Raw genomic sequence first — 20,377 nt, 5'->3', positions numbered from 1 at the left:
TTTAACAAGGCCATCTCTGTCCCTGTTTAGGCCACCCTAATGGTGGTCGTTGGACCACGTTCACCTTTTTCGGCTAGGGAACCTAGGCCACCACCGGATCCACTTCCGTCAGCACCGCCTTTCTCAAACAAATAATTTATCCCACTACCGTTAAACACATCGACCTCCGCCCTCTATATGGTCCGGAATACAGCCCCCCTTTCACGAGCTCCGTCGCCTACTCCACCATGACCCCCACCAGCAAATCTACCAGAGAAATCACCAATCTTCCTTGCGACCATTGGTGGTGAAAAGACAATTTCAAACCTGCCTTGGCCATATCCGCTTCTCTCAAACAAAATGGTAGGTTTGCTTGTGAAACCTCCATCAAAGCCACCTTCGAAAACAATCACCCCACCATCAAAATCACTGGTCCACAGTCCCAACCGTCAACCCACTACCCCCCTGAGGTCCACAGTCCACCACTCGACTCGCTGGCAACTCCAGGTTATCCTCCACCGAAACCTGTGCACCACCAGACTTTAAAGTTGGTTCGTCTGTGAAACCTTCCTCACCTTTCCTCTTTGTGCCCACGGTTGCAACAATTTGCTCGACCAAGGGTTTGGATTCCAAATGGCCTTTTTTTCTCCTCAAGCCTCTTTCTTTCCGCCTGGGTAACCGCCGCCTCCTCCACCGCCCTTATGGATTCTTTTTCTTCACGCTCTTTCCTCTCTGAATTTTTTTTGAAACATCTCTTTCATTTCCTCCTTATATGGCCGCCACAACCCAGAACATTGGAGTAGCCACTTTTTCACTTCTGCCCAATTACGAAAGGGTTGTTTTCGCATTCGAACTGCTGCAATGCGTTGCCGCTAAGCCCAATGATGGCAACCTTCAATTTCACCTCCTCATTTAACCGGAAAAATTGGAAGAAACCCTCTAATTGAAGAATCTAGTCATCTAAATTTCTTCCATTAAATTTTGGAAGTTGAAGCTCACACCGGACCCTTTGCTCTTCATGGGGATCTGAAATTCCTCGCTGTCTCATGGTGGAAATGTATGTGAACTCCTCTTGGATCCACTTCTGCATCTGCTGTGTTACCCCTCTTTCAGCACACTCAAAAATCATGGTTTTTTTTTTCAAGGTGGTTTTTGGCCGCCGGCAGTCGCAGGATCACCGCTCTGATACCACTTGTAATGGGCTGATGTTGTATTTTCTGATTTATAGGCTAATTAAGATATAAATGCTTGATAATTTAGATTAATAATGGTAGAATTTGGATACAAAATGATAGATTAATAGATTAAGGCTATCATTTGTTATAGACTAAGGCTGATTTCACTCAATAATGCTCATCATTAAGAGAAGAATTGATACTTCATTAACTGAATGATTAAGGGATACAAGTAGTAGTCTGAGGCTACAAATCTCCTAGCAACTTGAGGTTGCAACTCTCCAAGTTTTCCTTACTAATTTTCTGCCTGCTTTTCCACTAACACTACCCATACTACTTATACTAAGATGGTCAAGGATGACCTTAAGGCTTAACATGTGAAACTTAGCTAATATAAAAAACATAAATAAACACCCTAGGACTAAGGTTGCTTTCTTTCCTTCTCCTCTTCTTAATTGATTTTTTCCCTTGCTCTTTGTGGTTTGTAGTGTTGATACCCGTGTTTGACTCTTCTAGCGTAGATCCGTATATGTGGCTGACCCCCCCCCCCCCTAAAGCTGGTCTATTACACTCCTCTCCCCCAAAATGCATCTAATAAGAGCAATTTAGCTCCTGGTGACAAATTTCTAGATAATCTTAAGAATTCTAGAACTTCATTTAACCCAGCTTACTCCATCCCTGGAACTTTTCATCCATCAGTTGGATAATGCTGAGGCCATTACTGCTTTTCATGGGCTTAATTTTGGCTCGATTTTGAAGGAATCTAATCAAACAGTACCTAATATCTATTGGCATGATGATGGCTATTTCTTGATTAAACTACAAAATTGTGACAATTTGAATACCATTCTGAGTGCTGGCCCTTACATGTTAAATGGTAGACCTCTAATTGTCAAACCATGATGAAGTGCTGAGAACTGTTCCTCTATGGGTTAAATTCCCAAATCTTCCTCTAAATTGCTGGGGTGTTGAGACCCTAAGCAGACTTGGCAATGTCATTGGTGTTCCTATTTGTTCAAATAAGTGCACATCTAAGCAGATGAGGGTTTCTTTTGCTAGACTCTTTATAGAAGTTGATGCTACCAAACCTCTTCCTACTAGTGTGTGGGTAGAGAGTCCGGTTAGAGATCTAGTTGAACAGAAAATAGTTTTTGAATGTGCTCCTCCATTCTGAAAGAAGTGCTGTAAAGTTGGCCATGACAGTGATAAGCCTGTAAAGTAGAATAAACACACTGGGAAACAACAGACTAAGGTTTGGGTCCCCAAGGCTCAATATGTGGCTGTTGTTGTCTCTTGCTAATGATGCTGCTAGTAATAATACTGTTCATGATACTGCAACTATTACTCCTGCTCCAACAGTTTACAGTGTTTGGATTGCAAAAATTTGCAGGAAATCTGGTGCTAAATACATGCTGATTTGTATGTGCTTTGCTAAAACAGTTTACAGTGTTTGGCTTCAGAGAAATGCCTTGACCTTTACTGGTGAGTATAAGCCTGCTGATGTGGTGTTTAGAGATGTTTTGTTTGTTGTTGCTTGCAAATGCCCTGCTGATAGAAGGCTGCTCATTTTAGAATAGGGCCTAGTTTCTTTGTTTTGGCTTTTGTTCTAGTCCTTTGTAAGCGCTTACTGTGAGGCTAGGTTTGTTATTTTGGTTTGATGCTTGTTTGTTGTTGCATCTATCTTGTTGTTTTCCCTCTCTTGCTTGCTGTTTTTTCTGGTGGGCCCTTCCTAAAAGGTAACATCAGTCAAGTTGGGAAGTTTAAGAGGGTTGGGGCTTGGAGCTTCCTGACAGGTTGGTCTCTTTCTCTTATTGGTTGTTGATTGTCCCTGTGTAGGGGCTTGTGGTGTTTGGAGGTTCTCTGTTTAGTCCTTTGGGATCTCTCGGTGTTGCGGGGTGGTTATAGCTTAGCACCTTTTTGTAAGTTGTAACCTTTTTCTCTTGATAATATTATTTTTATTTACCAAAAAAAAAAAAAAAAAAAAATATCCATGGGTAAAAAGGCACTTCACACCAAATGGGTATATTGAGTGAAAAGGAATACGATGGTTCTAAGAGATAAAATGATTGACTAGTAGTAAAGGATTCCAACAAAAAGATGGAGTTAACTACGATGAAATTTTTGCACCCATTTGAAACTTAATACCATTAGAACAATGTTAAGTATTGTTGCCATTGAAGATCTTCATCTTGAACAATTAGATGTGAAGAATGCATTTATTCATGGAAATTTGGATGAAGAAATATACATGCATCAACTAGTAGATTTCTTAGAAAATGAGAAAGAAAATAAACTGTGCAAACTTAAAAAAAGTTTGTATGCGCACGGAAGATTTCCAGAAGCGCAATGTTGACCACTATTGCTACATCAACGGATAATCCAGTCATATCATTTTACTACTTTATGTTGAAAATATGTTAGTACTGTGTTTGAATATGGATGATATAAGAAGGTTAAAGGAGCAATTGTCAAAGGAGTTTGACATGAAGGACTTGGGTGTACCCAAGAAGATTCTTGGAATGCAAATAACAAGGGATAGGCTTAATGGTGCTTGCAATTATCTCAATCAAATAACATCAAACGTGCTTCACGGAGATTTAATAGATACCAAGTCAGTAGTACACCCTTGGCAAGTCACTTTTGATTATCCAAGGAGCTAGAAGTAGAGATTATATGGCCAAGGTTCTTCTGTAGAGGAGGTTAAATATTGCCATCATATGTGAAATGAAGTGGTTCATTGTTAAAGAGTTTCTTATTGAGCTAAGGAGTTCGTCATCCAAAGGCAATTGAATTGTTTTATGACAATCAGTCACCTTTGTCTATAGCAAAAATTCTGTCTTTTATGAATGAAAAAAGTATATTGAATCATATTGCCATGTGGTTCGTGATGCAATAACAGACAGATTGACAACACTGTAGTATGTTTCTACAACAACACAACTGGAAGATTTCTTCACAAAGGCTATAAGGAATTAACAATTTAATTATCTTCTGGCAATTTTGGGCATTTTTTACTCATATTTTCCAACTTGACGGGGGTGTTGAGATATCTTTACTCTCCCTTATTGGCTTATTCTTGGTAGAATATATTTAAGAATAAAATGGTTACCTAATGCTAGAGTTCTCCATAATTAGGATTTTTCTAATGTTGGAGTATTGTCGTAATTACAATAACATTGGTTGTCAATGAGAATCAAGGACAAGCATTTTAGACTTCACATGAATTTACATTGTTATACAAAATAAGGGATAAATTTTTTGTTAGTTTCATTGGACATGTGTGACAATCCTAAAGGCATGTACAATGTTATGATTTAAGAGTAGATCATTGTAGCTCAAACCTCAAGTGCAAAACATTTCTCTAATCATAGCTTCACCAGTTCACCTGCTGGTTGGTTAGGCTTGTGAAAGCAAGACCTAATAGGAAATTGTCCCTATTCAAGAAATGTGATGATGGATTTTGTCGCCTGTGGCAATTGCCATAGAATCATCTCCCACCTTTTCATCAAATATCATTACAACTGGAGTTAAGGGTTTGTTCTAGGTTAATTGCAATGATACTGATATGAAGTTTGAAAATGAGCCAATCCGTATTATAGTAGTTTAAGATTTAACAAGCATACCTCTTTTGTTCAATTGTTGCTACTATATAATCTATTTGGAAAACGTAAGGAATATTCCTTGAATCGATAGCCTTGATTCGGGAGCTAGGAGTCGGGTACTAGAAAGATATTCGGCAAGGCATGTCTGTGCCTTAGCGAGGCTTCAATGATATTCGGCAAGGCACATCCGTGCCCAAAGGGAGCACGTCCGTGCCTCAATGGAGTTTCGAATAGGCACATCAGCAGTTTTGGTCGAATTAGGTTTCTTCGTTCGTGAACTTTATTTCCTTAAAATAAAGTCTATCTTCACTAGTCTTTGGGTTATAATAAATACCCCTAGTTTATTTCCTAACCGTATACAAGCAACAATCATTAGTTGAGTGATTATTCAGAAATCTAAGAGTCTTTTGTGTTTTTTTCATCAATGAGTTCTAAGAGAGACAACATTAGAAATCCGAGAGACAATCAATCTGTTTTCTGTTATTGGTCTCAAATATGTTCTGAATCTGTAATTTTTATTCTCCTAGATCAATAAAACTATTACTCTCACCTACTCGTGGACGTAGCCAACGCATTGTTGGTGAACCACATAAATTTGTGTCTTGTTAATTTTACATTCAATATTTGTTCTTTCTTGCATCCGTTATAACAGAAAGCCTACAGCCAAATTATGTAGGAACTAAGCATGTGTTCAACTAATTACCCGTTCAAAGATATCAAATAACTCTAGAGTTCACAAAGTGTACGGTTTAAGAAATAGCATTAGGCAGGGGCGGGCCCACTTTAAAAAAAAATTAGATTTTTCTATTAAACAAAAAAAAAAAACAAAACAAAACTTACAAAAGACGACTATACCACAATTCCACAAAAGTCTGACAAAACCAACTAACCAAGGCAAGCATACAAATAAAAAGTGTGAAAGTGACACAAGAGTTGTAGGAAATAGGAATGACATCATATCAAACTAAAAATATAAAACAATAAAAACTTACTAAAAGACAAAACAATAAAAGTTAAAAAGTATAAAGGTAATTTTTTTTTAAATTAAGCTTTCTAGTTTCAACGCAATTCCCACAACGGACTACTACGAGTGCTCGAACGGTCGAACCTGCTACCCCGACTGCCGGACCACGGTGCTGACGTCGACGCTGCCGCCACCACGCCACCATCGCACAAGCATATATTGTGAAAGACAATTTTCTTTGGATTTTTCCCCAATTCATTGTAAGTAACTTATAATTTTAAATTATCCCTCCAAACCTTAAATCTTATTTTAATTAAATTGTTTAAGTGCTAACTTTTTATTTAAGTGTGAATTTTTAATTGTTTAAATTCTGATTTTTTTTTTTTAAATGGTTGATTGTTTGTATTCCAATGTTAGGCTAGGGTTCTCAATTCTCAAATTGTTCACTTTATAAAATTATAACTTGTTATTTGTGTTAAATTGTTTGGTAATATTGATTGTATGATATGATGGTAATTAAATTATTGTTGATTCATTGTTTTTATTTTTATTGATTTAATTAGGACATTTCAAACAATTCACCTAATTCAAAAAATTCTAAGGGAAAACAACCCGATCTTCGACAATTCTTGTTTAAAAGAATGAAATCTCAAGGACATGAACCCACTTCATTTTGCTCCCCCCAAACTCAAGAAAATGTTGAAGAAATTAGTGGTACAAGTACTAGTAATTTACCAACAGAGGAGGAAGAATTGATATATGATGTTGAACTTCTTCCTCATGATCCGGGAAAAAGAATGAACATAATGGACTATCCCCAAATCAAAGAAATGCGGTGAGGAGGGCTTATATTCTCAAAAAACCTTGCCAACTAAAAACTCACAACTTTCCTCAAAGACAAGCGGGAGGTTTGCGTCGTTTTAGTGTGAATTGGTTCAACAAATGGGATTGGCTTGAATATAGCATTGAAAAAGATGCCGCATTTTGTTTTGTATGTTACTTGTTTAAAGGTGAAGTTGACAATAATATGGGAGGTGAGGCATTTGTTGATGGAGGGTTTAGGAAATGGAATAAGTCGGAAAGATTTGAGAAGCATGTTGGTGGAATTAAGAGTGCTCATAATCTTGCTTATGAGAAGTATGTGAACTTGAAAGATGGGAAAAATAAATCAATTGTGAATATTTTTGAAAAGGCAAGTGAGGTGATTAAAAGTGAATATTATATTCGTTTAAATGCATCTTTAACTTGTTTAAGGTTTCTTTTGGGGCAAGGTTTGGCATTTCGTGGGCATGATGAAAGTGATGAGTCTTATAATAAGGGTAATTTCATTGAGCTATTGAAATGGTTAGGAGAAAAAGTTAAGGACGTAGGTGATCATACTCTTGAAAATGCACCCGGAAATTGTCAAATGACTTCTCCCCTGATCCAAAAAGACATTATTAATTATTGTGCAAAAGAAACAACTAAGTGCATAATTGAAGAGCTTGGTGATGATTACTTTGCTATATTGGCCGATGAGTCAAGTGATGTGTCTTAAAAAGAGAAACTAGCTCTTGTTTTGCGCTTTGTTAATAGAGATAATGGAAAGGTAATGGAGAGATTTTTAGGCACTGTACATGTTGGTGATACTACCGCTTTATCTCTTAAAGATGCAATTATGTCATTACTTGTGGAACATTCATTAAGTCCATCTATGATAAGAGGGAAAGGTTATGATGGGGCTAGTAATATGAAGGGTGAAATAAATGGCCTCAAGACTTTGATTATGAATGATACTCCAAGAGCCTACTACATACATTGTTTTGCTCATCAACTTCAACTCACACTAGTTGCCGTTGCTAAAAGAAATGATAGTTGTGGTTGGCTTTTTGAAATACTTGCAAACTTGTTGAATGTTGTTGGAGTTTCTTGCAAGAGAAGAGAAATGATTCATAATAGTCAAGCTCAAGAACTTGCTCAAGCATTAGAAGTGGGGGAAATTTTGAGTGGATCGGGTTTGAATCAAGAGCTTGGTTTGAATAGGCCCGGAGATACTCGTTGGGGATCTCATTACAAGTGTCTTGTAAATATCATCCGTGTGTTTTCTACAATTGTGAAGGTACTTGTTCACATTGGTAAGCATGGTGCATCGGAAGATAAGTTCAAAGCTTAAATTGTTTTAGGACAATTAGAGTCATTTGATTTTATTTTTGTGGCTCACTTGATGTTACTATTTTTAGTTACACTAATGACTTGTGTATTGCTTTGCGAAGAAAGGAGCAAGATATTGTAAATGCCATGGAACTAGTTACTTTCACAAAAAGTGCAATGCAAAAAATGAGGGAACAAGGGTGGGAGACTCTTAAACAAGGTTACTTCATTTTGCACTAAACAAGACATTGATGTTCCCACTATGGATGCTCTTTATGTTCCTCAAGGAAGATCACGACGGTTTGTCGAAAAAGCAACAAATCCACATCATTTTCGAGTTGAAATATCTTTGGGGGTAATTGATTTGCATCTTCAAGAACTTGATAATCGATTCAATGAGAGAAACATGGAATTACTTACTTTAGTTACTTGTATGGCTTGCTTAAGTCCTAAAGATAACTTTTCATCTTTTGACAAAGAAAAGGTACTCAAACTTGCCTCTTTTTATCCCGAAGAATTTTCAAGTTTTGATTTGATGACACTTGAAGGTCAACTTCATATATTCATGGAAAATATGCACAATGATGAAAGATTTCAAAACTTGCGTGATCTTAACTCTCTTTCCATGATGCTTGTTAGTACCAAGAAGGATAAGACATATCCTTTTGTATATTTGCTTATCAAGTTGATGTTGATTCTTCCCGTTGCTACGGCAAGTGTTGAAAGAGTGTTTTCCGCAATGACATATGTCAAAAGTAAGTTGCGAAATAGCATGGGTGATCAATTTACGAATGATTGTTTGATCACTTTCATTGAGAAGGAAATGTTCCGACAAGTTCCCGATGAAAAAATCATTGATCGTTTTCAAAATATAAAGACTCGAAGGATGCAATTATAATTTAATATTAAACTTTATGTAATTTTTTTATTTTTTTTTTAATTGTAGGACTAATTATATATCGTGGATTTTTTAGTTGTGAAATTTTAACTATAAAACTATCTTTGCGTTTATTTTTTTATTTAAATATTTTTGTCAAATGATGCGATGTTTAGTTGTCGTCCCCCCAATTATATATTCCTGGCTCCGCCACTGGCATTAGGGTTGTGTTTCTTGGGAGCACTTCAAGGAAAGACAAAGACTGGTTTGAGACTTTGAGTATCTGTGATCTGTTTTAATGCTTAGAGCAAGTTTAGCCCCAAGTCTTAACATTTTGAGTACTTAAGACTTTTCCCATTTTTCTTCAAAAATCTCAAGCAAGTCTCAAGTTGAGTCTTGAAATTTCAAGACTCAACTTACGACTTGAGATTGGGACCCACTTCACCCACTTCATTTTTATTTTTATTATCTCTTTTTTTTTTTTACACGTTTTTACATATTATATGTCAAATATTTAAGTCTTAGGGCTAAAGTGATAAATTTGTGTAAGTCTTAGTGAGTCTTAACAAGAATTTGATGACATCATTTTCAATGGGAACCGCCAAAAATGATGTCACATCCAAGTCTTAAGACTTGGGGCTAAACTTGCTCTTACAAAGTCTAAGTGTGCAAAAGGAAGGTTTTGAAAGTGCTCTACCAAGTACGTACATCCTGACTTCGTCATCTTGGTATATATTTTGTCTTTTTGGGCAGTAAAGCTTTTAATTACTTACCTAGAAAAATATACAACATGCTCTTCTGCATCAGTTTGTACTGTAGATTCTCTACCACAGAAAATACTCCCAAGTCCCTAACACTCCACATGTGAGATAGTCCTGAAAATTGAATGTTATGGCATTAAGGGTCCAGAAGGTTAGCATAACTACATGTAATGTAATGCAACCGTGAATTTATTCGAAAGATAAGGGGGTAAAATATGATTCAAACCCAAAAACTAGAAACTATGTGCCAAATTTCTAACCAAATAAGGAATGGTGACTCTTTTGTTGGGAACTCTGCCAGTAAATTAACTATGTTTTATGGCATCCAAATAGAAGAAACTTTAGTGTCTACAAATTTAATCTAATAAGGGAGTGCAATGTCCACTTTTAAAAGGAATTCATCTTTGATTGCCTATAATGATATAATGTTCAGAAATCCTGTTCTGCAGAGCCTGCAATTCAACAATTTTTTGATACTTTAGGCACACCAAATTGATTTTTGGCACACCTCCATGTAAGAAGAGTTTTGAAAACTGCGCTCTCACAATGGGTGTGCCAAAATCATTTTTTGGTGTGCCTATATCACTTTCCCCCTTATATACTCCAGTTGTTAACCAAGCACACTATACATGTATTTATTGACCATAAAATGATGAATATTGCACTAAGTAGCAGCTACTTTATACATGCAATTTACTGATATGCTGGCACTCTTGGAAGAGCTATATATATATATATATATATATAGAAATTTTATGGTTATCAACTCTTAATGCTTTGGAGATCATCATGCAAATTTAATAACTGTGGACTGTTATGCAGTCTGGGCAGAAGAACTTGGCAAAGACTAAGCATTACTGGGAACAAAAAGGGAAATTTTTAAATCAAAATTCTAAGGACAGGATATGCTCAAAATGTTTCCTTAATCTTCACTCATGATGCCAGCAAGCAGCAAAGTCTCAAGCTTTTGCATCTGTTCTCCAAACATAACTTCATATGTCCTCTAATTTAATCTTATTTTGCTGATGTGGGATGTGGCTCACGACATTAGAAAGACTACAAACCTCAATTTACTGGAACAGTCCTTGTCTAAGAAACAAAATAAAACAAAACTCGGAAGAGTTAATATTTTCCACATGTTGGTCGCTGTAAGTGAATAGAAACATTTATCAGCCTAACAACAATTTTTTATGTGCTTTAAATTACGAAAATTGATAAATATGATTATAGCTAACAAGCTTAGGTTGTCTCTGCTTAAGTCCATTAAGTATGTAGCTCAAAATCCAAGATCACGCAGGTTATTGCACATAGTAGAAGCTATAAATGCCAGGGTAGTAGAATTTCCTAAAAACTACTTATCACCATATCATCACTTAAGAGATGAGCAGATTAACCTTGAATATGAATAAAAGAAATTTCATTCTCCTACTGCTGAAGGTATGATTAGGCTGCTTCCGCTTTCATTCGTGACTCCACATCCTTAGTGCACCATGTTAGTCCATTTTCCTACTGCACACGGCCAAATCACACATGTCAGCAAGATTGTCATGTTGAAAAAGATACAAAATAAAATGAACAGGAAAGAATAAAAGAAAAGAGAATGAAAGTAAAGGATAACGCTTAGCTTCTAGAGGAAATAAGTGGGCATGTTTTGACCTTGTACACCATAGATACCAATTGGATAAAGTTCTGCGACAGAAACAAAAGAAAAAAGAAAAGAACCAAATCGTGCACTTGTTAGTTTTGCAATCTGTGAAAGCAAGGACTCACAGAATAAACATACGTATCCAATAAAACCAACACATTTCGAAATCAGGAATAAATTCCCATAAACAGCTGCATTAATTCATTTAAGGTTTTTACCAAAAGACACATAACTGCATCATTTTCAAATAAATAACAGCCTTCTTTGAGTTTATCCAGTGCACAAGATGCTTTAACCTAACATGTTGTCCAATCAATTTTCAGCCTTATTTCTATGCATCAAAGTAGCTCTTTCTTGAAAAAACTTTCAGAAAATGAATTCTAATTGAACAAAAGAAGGATTACTGTTTCTATAGGGGCAAAAAATATTATGTAGCACTTACTAGCATAGCAATGTTATCAATATATAAATATATCACTGTAAAAATCCCCTAAAAAGCATCTTGTGTAAGGAATTTACTTTTTCAAAAATTTTACATTTATACAATAACAAGAATTCATCTTTAACTACTAACATGCACATGATGCCCCTTCCACTGAGAGATTGAATAGAAGATTTAAATTATATACAAAAAATAGGTATAAGGTAGAATCACGCTAATGAAAATGAAAGCTCCAACATCAATTATTCTACATAGTATAAAATTATGAAAAATTTAATAGGGAAAAGATGTTTATTAAAGGAGTTTTTCTATATAATATGACTATGACATGACAATTCAATATGAATCCCTATTTACTGCATTATACAATATAAGCAAAGCTAGGGATAAGTGATGGGTGTAGCCTTTCACATATCAACACATAACCTCTACTTTGCCCAACCTCTATCCTCAATGAAAAGTTTGCAATTAGCTATCAAAAGACCTATTAAAAATAGTCCTGCTTTCTAAGGTGCTGAGTTGTCCAATAAGATTGCAGAAAGGTAGGGTGCTGATATGACAAATATACACCAAGTGTGGCACTTATACTTGGAGGCTTGTTTTTTTTTTTTTCGCATTACTTAATCAGAAATGTTAAGCCGAAACAACTAACATGGCCAAAATTAAGTAATTTGAGAACATTCAAGCTTTAGTAAAAAAATTTTTAAAAAATTTTTTTTTAAAAAAAAACACCGTCATATAAGATGTATTATAACAAAAACACTTTTTAGCTCAAAAGTCTTAGGTATATGCAATCTTATTGCTAAAATCTTCATACACATTGATTGTGTGATAAGAATTATTTTAACATATCAAGAAGCCACTTAATAGTAAGAAGTATAAGCCAATTTTGTGAAAGCTAAAAAGTCTATCAACTACCAAAAACATTACATGAAACTAAGTAATTCTACCTTACAGCATATAATCACAGAATAGTTTGAATAGGTTATAAATTCAGCCCATTGTAATTCCAACCCAATACAACTCAGACTAATATTTTGTCAAATAGTATTGAACATATCTCTCATATAATCTTGCTTCTGATCAACGCAATGAAAACCATAAAAATGACTACTTATGTTCTATTTGCACCTTATCTCCATTTGAGCTTGTTTCTAACTTCATTATTATTCTCTCAAAAAAAAAAAAAAAAAAAAAAATATTCATCATTATTAAACAACATTTACAACCGAATAAAACAGCCATGTCAGATTATATAAGTTTCTAGCTGTCAAAATACACAACCATTACTTGGTATGAGTGGGCATCTCTCTATTATTCACATTCTACTATATCATTGAGAGCATCTAAATAAGGCATGAGATTCTAGTTTTTGGGCTCACAAACTTTTATGGGCTTTCCCCATCAATACCCGTTTCTATCCATTGCTTCTTACTTGCTCAGTAAACCAAGAAACAATGAGTTCCAATGCATATTAAGAACTTAATAAAGCTAACTTGGTGTAAGCACTACTCAGGAAAAAAGGGGGGGGGGGGGGGGGGGGGGGGGGGGAGATCTTGTTCCAGTTATATGATAGATTTTCATGACGACAGTTTTTAGATATCTTTGTTCAGATGGCATTCATGGATTTTTATTATATCTTGACTGCATGAATTTATATATGGACTAATGTTCCAATTCAAAACAAGAAAGAAATTATAAATTCCAGGTAGTGTGGACAATAAAGTATAAAGTAACAAGGAAAAACCTGCTTGCCACTTTTTGGTGTGAAGCTTGGGAAAATAAAGCCATACTGGCAGAAGTTTGTTGTAGTAGTAACCTCCACTGCCAAACTCTTAATTCCAGTAATTTAAACATGCTCCCTTAATTCCACAATGTCCTCTAAAACAACGAAAAAGAAAATTAAAATCAAAAAAAATCATAAACCGAAGAAACAAACAAGAAGAAAAGGTAACGTAAATGATTTCCATTAGCAAAATATCATTCTTTAGATCAAAGTCAAATCATTTCAAACAGCTCAGAAAGTTAAACTTTCTAAGCTTTCCTTTAAAGAAATAAAGAGAATGTTCCACTGCCAAATTGATCAGAATCTCACGAATTCGTACGATTCTACCACTAATAAACATCCAAATACGCTCTCTTCAGTAACACATTTTATCAACCATACAGACATATCATTAGTCTATGATTAAATTACACAGGCTAGAATTTCTTTTGCATGTTATTTGATGTACAGCTTTTCCTGCAGGCAAACTGATTCAAATCTCAGCATTAAACCATTAAACCCGGATAGTTATTAGTGAATTTCCTCTCAAAACAGAAAACACAACACAAGCTATCCGTTTCAGTTGCAAACTTTAATGATGCAGTCTAAACTCTAAGTTACATGGCTATGGCTCGCGATGATTTTTCCAGAGACAGCAAACTTTTGCTACAGATTCTTATTAAAGAATTTTCATAATAATGAACAACTTCTAAAGCTTTATCCTATGAGAATATAAAAAGATGAAAAACCTGACACATGTTTCTTATGTAGACGGTTAGAAAACCATTAAGGATTAGCATATAAATAATTAAATTCTACAGTTTCTTATTAATATAATCTCCTGCTAAATCAAATCAAATCAATCTGGTTGGTGGGACCTAAGAAGCACAACAAAAACTTTATTCTATCAACTACAAGGCTTATTCAAGTGTAGTGCTGATAGCGCAAACAATATGCTAGTTGCAGAAAAGCACTTTAAAAACAATTACTATAGCATATCATATGTTATGTATTATTGTACGTCTATAATAGACAAGATACGCCTATAATTCATGAATTGTTCGTCCAAAATATTAAGCTAGCGAATAACCTATACGATAATTGCATAGAGGTCACAACCAAGCACAGAAGAAGAAAGTAACAGAGAAACAGCTAAGAATTTAAGGAATGCAGATAAAAGAGAACAGGCAGATCAGAAAATAAAATTAACCAAAGCACTGCCAATTATTGATTTTAGGAATTTAGTCTAGCTTACTCCACATAATTTAATCATTTGAAGCAGGATCTTTAGATATAAAAAAATAAGCAAACCTGTAAATAGAAAATAATGGTTCCAGGATGATATTAAGTACAGTAAACATCAATTATCTGAAGGAAGATCAACTTTTTAATTGAGAATATATAGCTATTAAGTGGTCCTGATTCGAAACATGAAACAGTTATTAAAAGTACGCGCTGTTTATTCATACATTATATATGTACATAATCTTATTCTCTACATATGTTAGTGGGTACAGCATAAAGCTTCTTTATGCTAAATATGTATCCTCTCTCTTTCTTCAGCAGTGATTAGTACCGGAAGAACCTTCTTTTTCCATCAAGTCTCATTACTGCTGCACCCAATTATCTCCTCAATCATGCTAGCTATATACATATTCTCTTCTCTGCTCCTTCAATCGCAACAACCATATTAGACAAACACCTCTCCTTTCTCTTCCCCAGTTTCATCCACCAAGGTCAAGTCATGGCTTTTCGATCTTTCCATTTATCTTTTTTCATGTTATTTCTTTCCCTCCTTAATTCTGTCCATTCTACAAGTAATCAGCAGCCTCAATATTTTAACCTCATGAAAAACTCTCTCTCAGGTGGCGCTTTGTCTTACTGGAATATCCAAGAAGGGAAGTCATATTGTAATTACACTGGAATCACCTGTAATATGCAAGGTCAAGTCACGAAGATCAATATTTCAGGCTGGTCACTCAAAGGCTCATTTCCATCGAATGTTTGCTCCTACCTGCCTGAGCTGCGTGTGCTGGATATCAGTAACAATTTTATTCAAGGCCCTTTTCCAGATGGCATCATCAACTGCTCTCTCTTGGAAGTGCTCAATATGAGTTCCTTATATCTCAGTGGCAAACTGCCAAATTTCTCTCGCATGAAATATCTTCGTGCCCTGGACTTATCATACAATTTGTTCGATGGAGATTTCCCCATGTCCATCATGAACCTCACCAATCTTGAGATGATCAACTTCAACGAAAACAACAACCTTAACCGCTGGGAACTTCCAGAGAACATCACACGACTGACAAGGCTTAGATCACTGGTCTTGTCAACATCCAAGCTTCAGGGTCTAATCTTACCGTCCTTAGGAAACATGACTTCTCTTGTTGATCTTGAACTAAGTGGCAACTACCTTCGTGGACAGATTCCACCCGAGCTGGGGAGGCTGAAGAATTTGAAGTCACTCATGCTTTACTACAACGAGCTCACGGGCACCATTCCAGAAGAGTTGGGTAATCTGAAAAAGCTCACAGATCTGGATATGTCAGTTAACAAATTGACAGGAAGAATACCAGATTCAATATGCCGCCTTCCCAAACTCCGGGGCTTACAGATTTACAACAACAGCCTCACGGGAGAAATTCCAACTGCCTTGGGGGACTCGAAGACTTTGAGCTTCCTATCCATCTACGACAACTTTCTGACAGGGGATGTTCCCAAAAACCTTGGGAAGTTGTCTGCTTTGACTCTGTTAGACTTGTCAGAGAATCAACTGAGCGGTAAATTGCCACCAGAAATCTGCAAAGGAGGTAAACTCGTGTACTTTCTCGTACTATCTAATAAGTTTACTGGAGAAATACCTGAAACTTATGAAAAGTGCACATCACTAGTACGTTTTCGTGTTAGCAATAATCAGTTAAAGGGCTCAGTACCACAAGGACTTTTTGGTCTTCCCCATGTGGCAGTTATTGATTTAGCTTTTAATCAATTGACGGGTCCTATAAGCCCCTCGATTGGAAATGCCAAAAACCTATCAGAATTCTTTGCTCAGAGCAACCAAATATCAGGGGCTCTGCCTCCTGAGATCTCTGGAGCATTAAGTTTGGTAAAAATAGATTTAAGCAACAACCTTCTATCTGGCCCCATACCTACAGAAATTGGTAACCTTAAGAAGCTAAATCTCTTACTGCTACGAAGCAACAACCTTAATTCTTCCATTCCAGATTCACTATCTGAGCTAAAATCACTTAATCTCCTTGACCTGTCAAACAACCAATTGACAGGGAGGCTTCCTCGGAGCCTATCTAAGATAATCCCCAATTCTGTCAACTTCTCAAATAATCATCTTTATGGTCCCATTCCTCTCTCCCTTATTAAAGAGGGTTTAGAAGACAGCTTCTTAGGAAATCCAGGGCTCTGTGTGACAACATACACAGACACATCAGATAGAAGCTTCCAACTTTGTCAACAGGCTTGCACCCGGAAGAGAGTGAATCTAATCTGGGTAATAGTGGCCTCGGTAATTCTTTTCTTAGTTGGAGCCATCTTGTTCTTTAAACGATGGTTAAGAAAAGGAAAATCATTGATAGGACATGATGAGACCATGTCATCGTCTTTCTGCTCATATGATGTCAAAAGCTTCCATCGAATAAGCTTTAATCAGCGTGAGATCTTAGATGCCATGGTTGACGAGAACATAGTTGGTCATGGAGGATCAGGAACAGTGTATAGAATTGGGCTAAGCAGTGGAGAAATTGTGGCAGTGAAGAAGCTATGGAGTCGGAAAACAAAGGACAAGGTGCCAGATGACCAGCTCTTTCCAGATAAAGAGCTTGAGACAGAAGTTCAGACTCTGGGAAATATAAGGCACAAGAACATCGTGAAGCTGTACTGCTATTTGTCAAGTTTCGATTGTAGCTTGCTGGTTTATGAGTATATGCCTAATGGAAACCTCTGGGATGCCCTACACAAAGGGAAAATTCAATTGGATTGGCCAACTCGCCACCAAATTGCCTTAGGGGTTGCTCAGGGTTTAGCTTACCTGCATCATGATCTGCTGCCATCAATTGTACACAGGGACATCAAGTCATCCAATATTCTCCTTGATGTTGATTTCCAGCCTAAGGTTGCAGACTTTGGTGTGGCTAAGGTCCTGCAAGCCAAGGGTGGAAAAGATTCAAGCAACACTGTTATTGCAGGCACTTATGGGTACATGGATCCTGGTAAGTTTCAGATGCTAATAGTCTCTAACTCTCAATATGATGGAATTTCCGAAAGTCTCTTGTTTTCTCATCTAAAATACTCACACATGCATATTCTGCTATATAATATATGTGATGTTTTTTAAGATCCATTCAAAATTTAATGCTGCATACAATAGTAATCAACTTGCAACAACATTAAGATTTCCAAAGTTAAGCTATAATATTGATTTTGCCAGATTTAGAACTGGTTGGGTCAAAGTTTCATGTACATAATACGTTGTTTAAGTTTATTCTAACTCTGAATGTCGTTCAGATTATGCAAATACATCCAAGGCAACAACAAAGTGTGATGTCTACAGCTTTGGGGTAGTGTTGATGGAACTCGTCACAGGGAAGAAGCCAGTGGAGGCAGAGTTTGGTGAAAACAAGAACATCATAAATTGGGTTACAATGAAAGCAGAAACCAGGGAAGGAGCTATGGAAGTCTTGGACAAACGCGTTTCAGGTTTGTTTAGGGATGATATGCTTCAAGTAATCTGCACAGCCATTCGATGTACAGCTAGGGCCCCAGCCCCACGGCCAACTATGAATGATATAGTGCAGTTCCTAGGTGAGATAGACCCATGCAGATTCGATTCTTGTAAATCGACATATAAGACCAAAAACACATTGAATTCCACAAAAATAAATAAAACATTTCAATTATGACCATACAGTAATTAATAGACATCTAAGGTGAAGCAATAGAGCATCTGTACAAAAAGCATCGTCTCACCAAGTGCATTAGGAGACCCTTCATGAGGAACAATTTGGCCCCTTTTGTTTCTTTTATAAAAAAAGTAGTAGGTAGATTCTATCTTTTCTTTTTTCCACCTTTCATCTAAGAACCCCTTGTAAGATATGAGGAATGTAATCAATATAACTGCTTTATAACAAAGCAAGCATCTGCATTGCATAAACCATAAAGGAAAAATAATTCTTAGCTTTTATTTTTCTGTTTTTTTCCTCTTTTTATCTTTTCTCTTTATTTTATGAGAGTGATAACAAAGCAAGCTGTCTTCTAAAACTTGAATTTAAACATACAATATAACACCAAACCCCAATATGGAGGGCCCAACTCAGCAATTAGTTATCCTGATTCAGATGAAAGAAGATGGCTGATTGAAGAGCACCATTGTCGCAAACTCGCAATTCAGGCCGTAGGGCAAAGCACAAACTGCAGTAGAAAAGAATTTCATATTGTTATTTCTCCTTTACACTGGGAATTTAAAGCATGTGTTGAGAAAAAAATAAAACAAAACAGTACACCACACAAAGTGTGACCAAGAGAGCCCACTAATCAACTTGGTTCACTAAATTAGTAGAATTAATTTAGTATTTCAAGTCAATCATCAAATTCTTGCATTCTTTAAAACAAATCTTTATAGGTCCTTAAACAAATGGCTTGTGGAAATGTGGTACATTAGTTTCAGCAAGTGTTTGATCACTCTTCTCGGAACCTAAAAAACTTATTAAATCTATATTTCATATTGCCTCAAGCCCGGCGGCTATGTGCATTAGTGCATGCACACTTGTTTGATTGAGAGTTTCAGTAGTACGAGTGTACGCAGCATCAACTCCCATCCTTCACCACTACAGAACAGCAGAAAAACCAACTATTCTAGGATCATGAGAAGGTGAAAACACTGCAACAAACTGTCATCATTTTATGAAATGACTCTAAATAGCTGATAGTAAGCATATAATTTTATCACAGGTTTCAGGAAAAGGATTTCACATGTTGGCTTGTCACAAAATTGTTCAAGTGAATGTATTATGTAAGTTTTCACATTCTTCCATATATATTAGCCAAAACTTGACCTAACAGACCTGACTAGTACTTGATTTCCCTAATAAACCCGACACGATTTAGACCCGACCAGCCCTAAAATCGATAACATTGACATTGAACCGAACTGAAATTGATACAATCTGAATCAACCCAACCTAGATAACCAATATGACCAAGATTATTGGACTTTTTTTAAGACAATTGAAAAACAATTGACCCAAATATGACCCAATTTGAATCGACTCCAGCAGAACAAAATGACTTAAACAAAATTAAGCCAAACCAACCCAAATCCGAACGACCCATTTCCACCTCTTTCTAAAAGAACCAAAACTACCAATACAATAAGTGTAGCTACTAATATAAAAATATAACCAGTACATCACTAAAATGGTCTGTAATGATTACCCATATTCAACCAATGAACCAAATCAACTAAAAAAGCAAAGATAAGTGCAAAGATTACATTAATTTACGACAAAAGAATAAGCATTAAAATGGTCAAAATGAAGAAAGTAATTCAGCAATTCGATGATGGGCTTTGCACTAAAGCCAATTTATCAAACAATTGGTGTGCACAATGTAGTGAGTGTACTATACCCATTAGGTCATTACCATGCCCATTTTGTTACAAGATTAACAATAAGTTTATTAACACCTAAAAGGATTTAGCAAATAAACGATACTAATACAGTAATACGTACCGGGTTCGATGCCCGGGATTGATGAGGTTCAGATATACGCAATCTTATGGCCTATTCGGCAACTTGGTGAAGAGAATGTTTCCAATAAACCCTTTGTTTTATATGCATATTACAAGAATCTAATCTATAGAAATTAAAGAACTCAAATATTTTTGCAATTTGGGGAAAAATTTAATTGTTCAAATTTGTCCATGAACAGTCACCTAACTACATCAATGTAAAACTTCCTACTACCTCCGGTTCATTTTACTTGCAACAATTTCCATTTTGGAGTGGTTTATATTACTTGCAACA

The 20,377-nt window shown here is 36.0% G+C and overlaps 3 protein-coding genes across 4 annotated transcripts; all 3 read left to right on the top strand.

Annotated features, from left to right (window-relative positions):
• Positions 1 to 7,311: 7,311 nt before the first annotated feature.
• LOC145613952 (uncharacterized) lies at positions 7,312 to 7,872 on the top strand. Its single transcript, XM_081668984.1, has one exon. It carries the CDS (start codon positions 7,312 to 7,314, stop codon positions 7,870 to 7,872), a length of 561 nt encoding a protein of 186 aa, XP_081525110.1.
• Positions 7,873 to 8,112: 240 nt separating this feature from the next.
• LOC145613951 (uncharacterized) lies at positions 8,113 to 8,748 on the top strand. The gene has a single exon (XM_081668983.1). It carries the CDS (start codon positions 8,113 to 8,115, stop codon positions 8,746 to 8,748), a length of 636 nt encoding a protein of 211 aa, XP_081525109.1.
• A 6,096-nt stretch (positions 8,749 to 14,844) lies between these two features.
• Positions 14,845 to 19,386, top strand: LOC145613456 (receptor protein-tyrosine kinase CEPR1-like). 2 transcript variants are annotated; one of them, XM_081668561.1, is made up of 3 exons: positions 14,845 to 15,076; positions 15,206 to 17,566; positions 17,862 to 19,386. In XM_081668561.1, exons 2-3 carry the CDS (start codon positions 15,277 to 15,279, stop codon positions 18,254 to 18,256), a joined length of 2,685 nt encoding a protein of 894 aa, XP_081524687.1. In that variant the 5' UTR covers positions 14,845 to 15,076; positions 15,206 to 15,276; the 3' UTR covers positions 18,257 to 19,386. The 2 variants fall into 2 exon arrangements, with proteins under 2 accessions (XP_081524687.1, XP_081524686.1); XM_081668560.1 differs by having other exon boundaries at positions 14,845 to 17,566.
• The last annotated feature ends 991 nt before the right edge of the window (positions 19,387 to 20,377 follow it).

Source organism: Chenopodium album, chromosome 25 (assembly GCF_948465745.1).
Source record: "Chenopodium album chromosome 25, dcCheAlbu1.1, whole genome shotgun sequence".
Classification (NCBI taxonomy): Eukaryota; Viridiplantae; Streptophyta; class Magnoliopsida; order Caryophyllales; family Amaranthaceae; genus Chenopodium; species Chenopodium album.
Note: the sequence above shows the minus strand (reverse complement) of the source record. Positions and strands in the feature narration are given on the sequence as shown.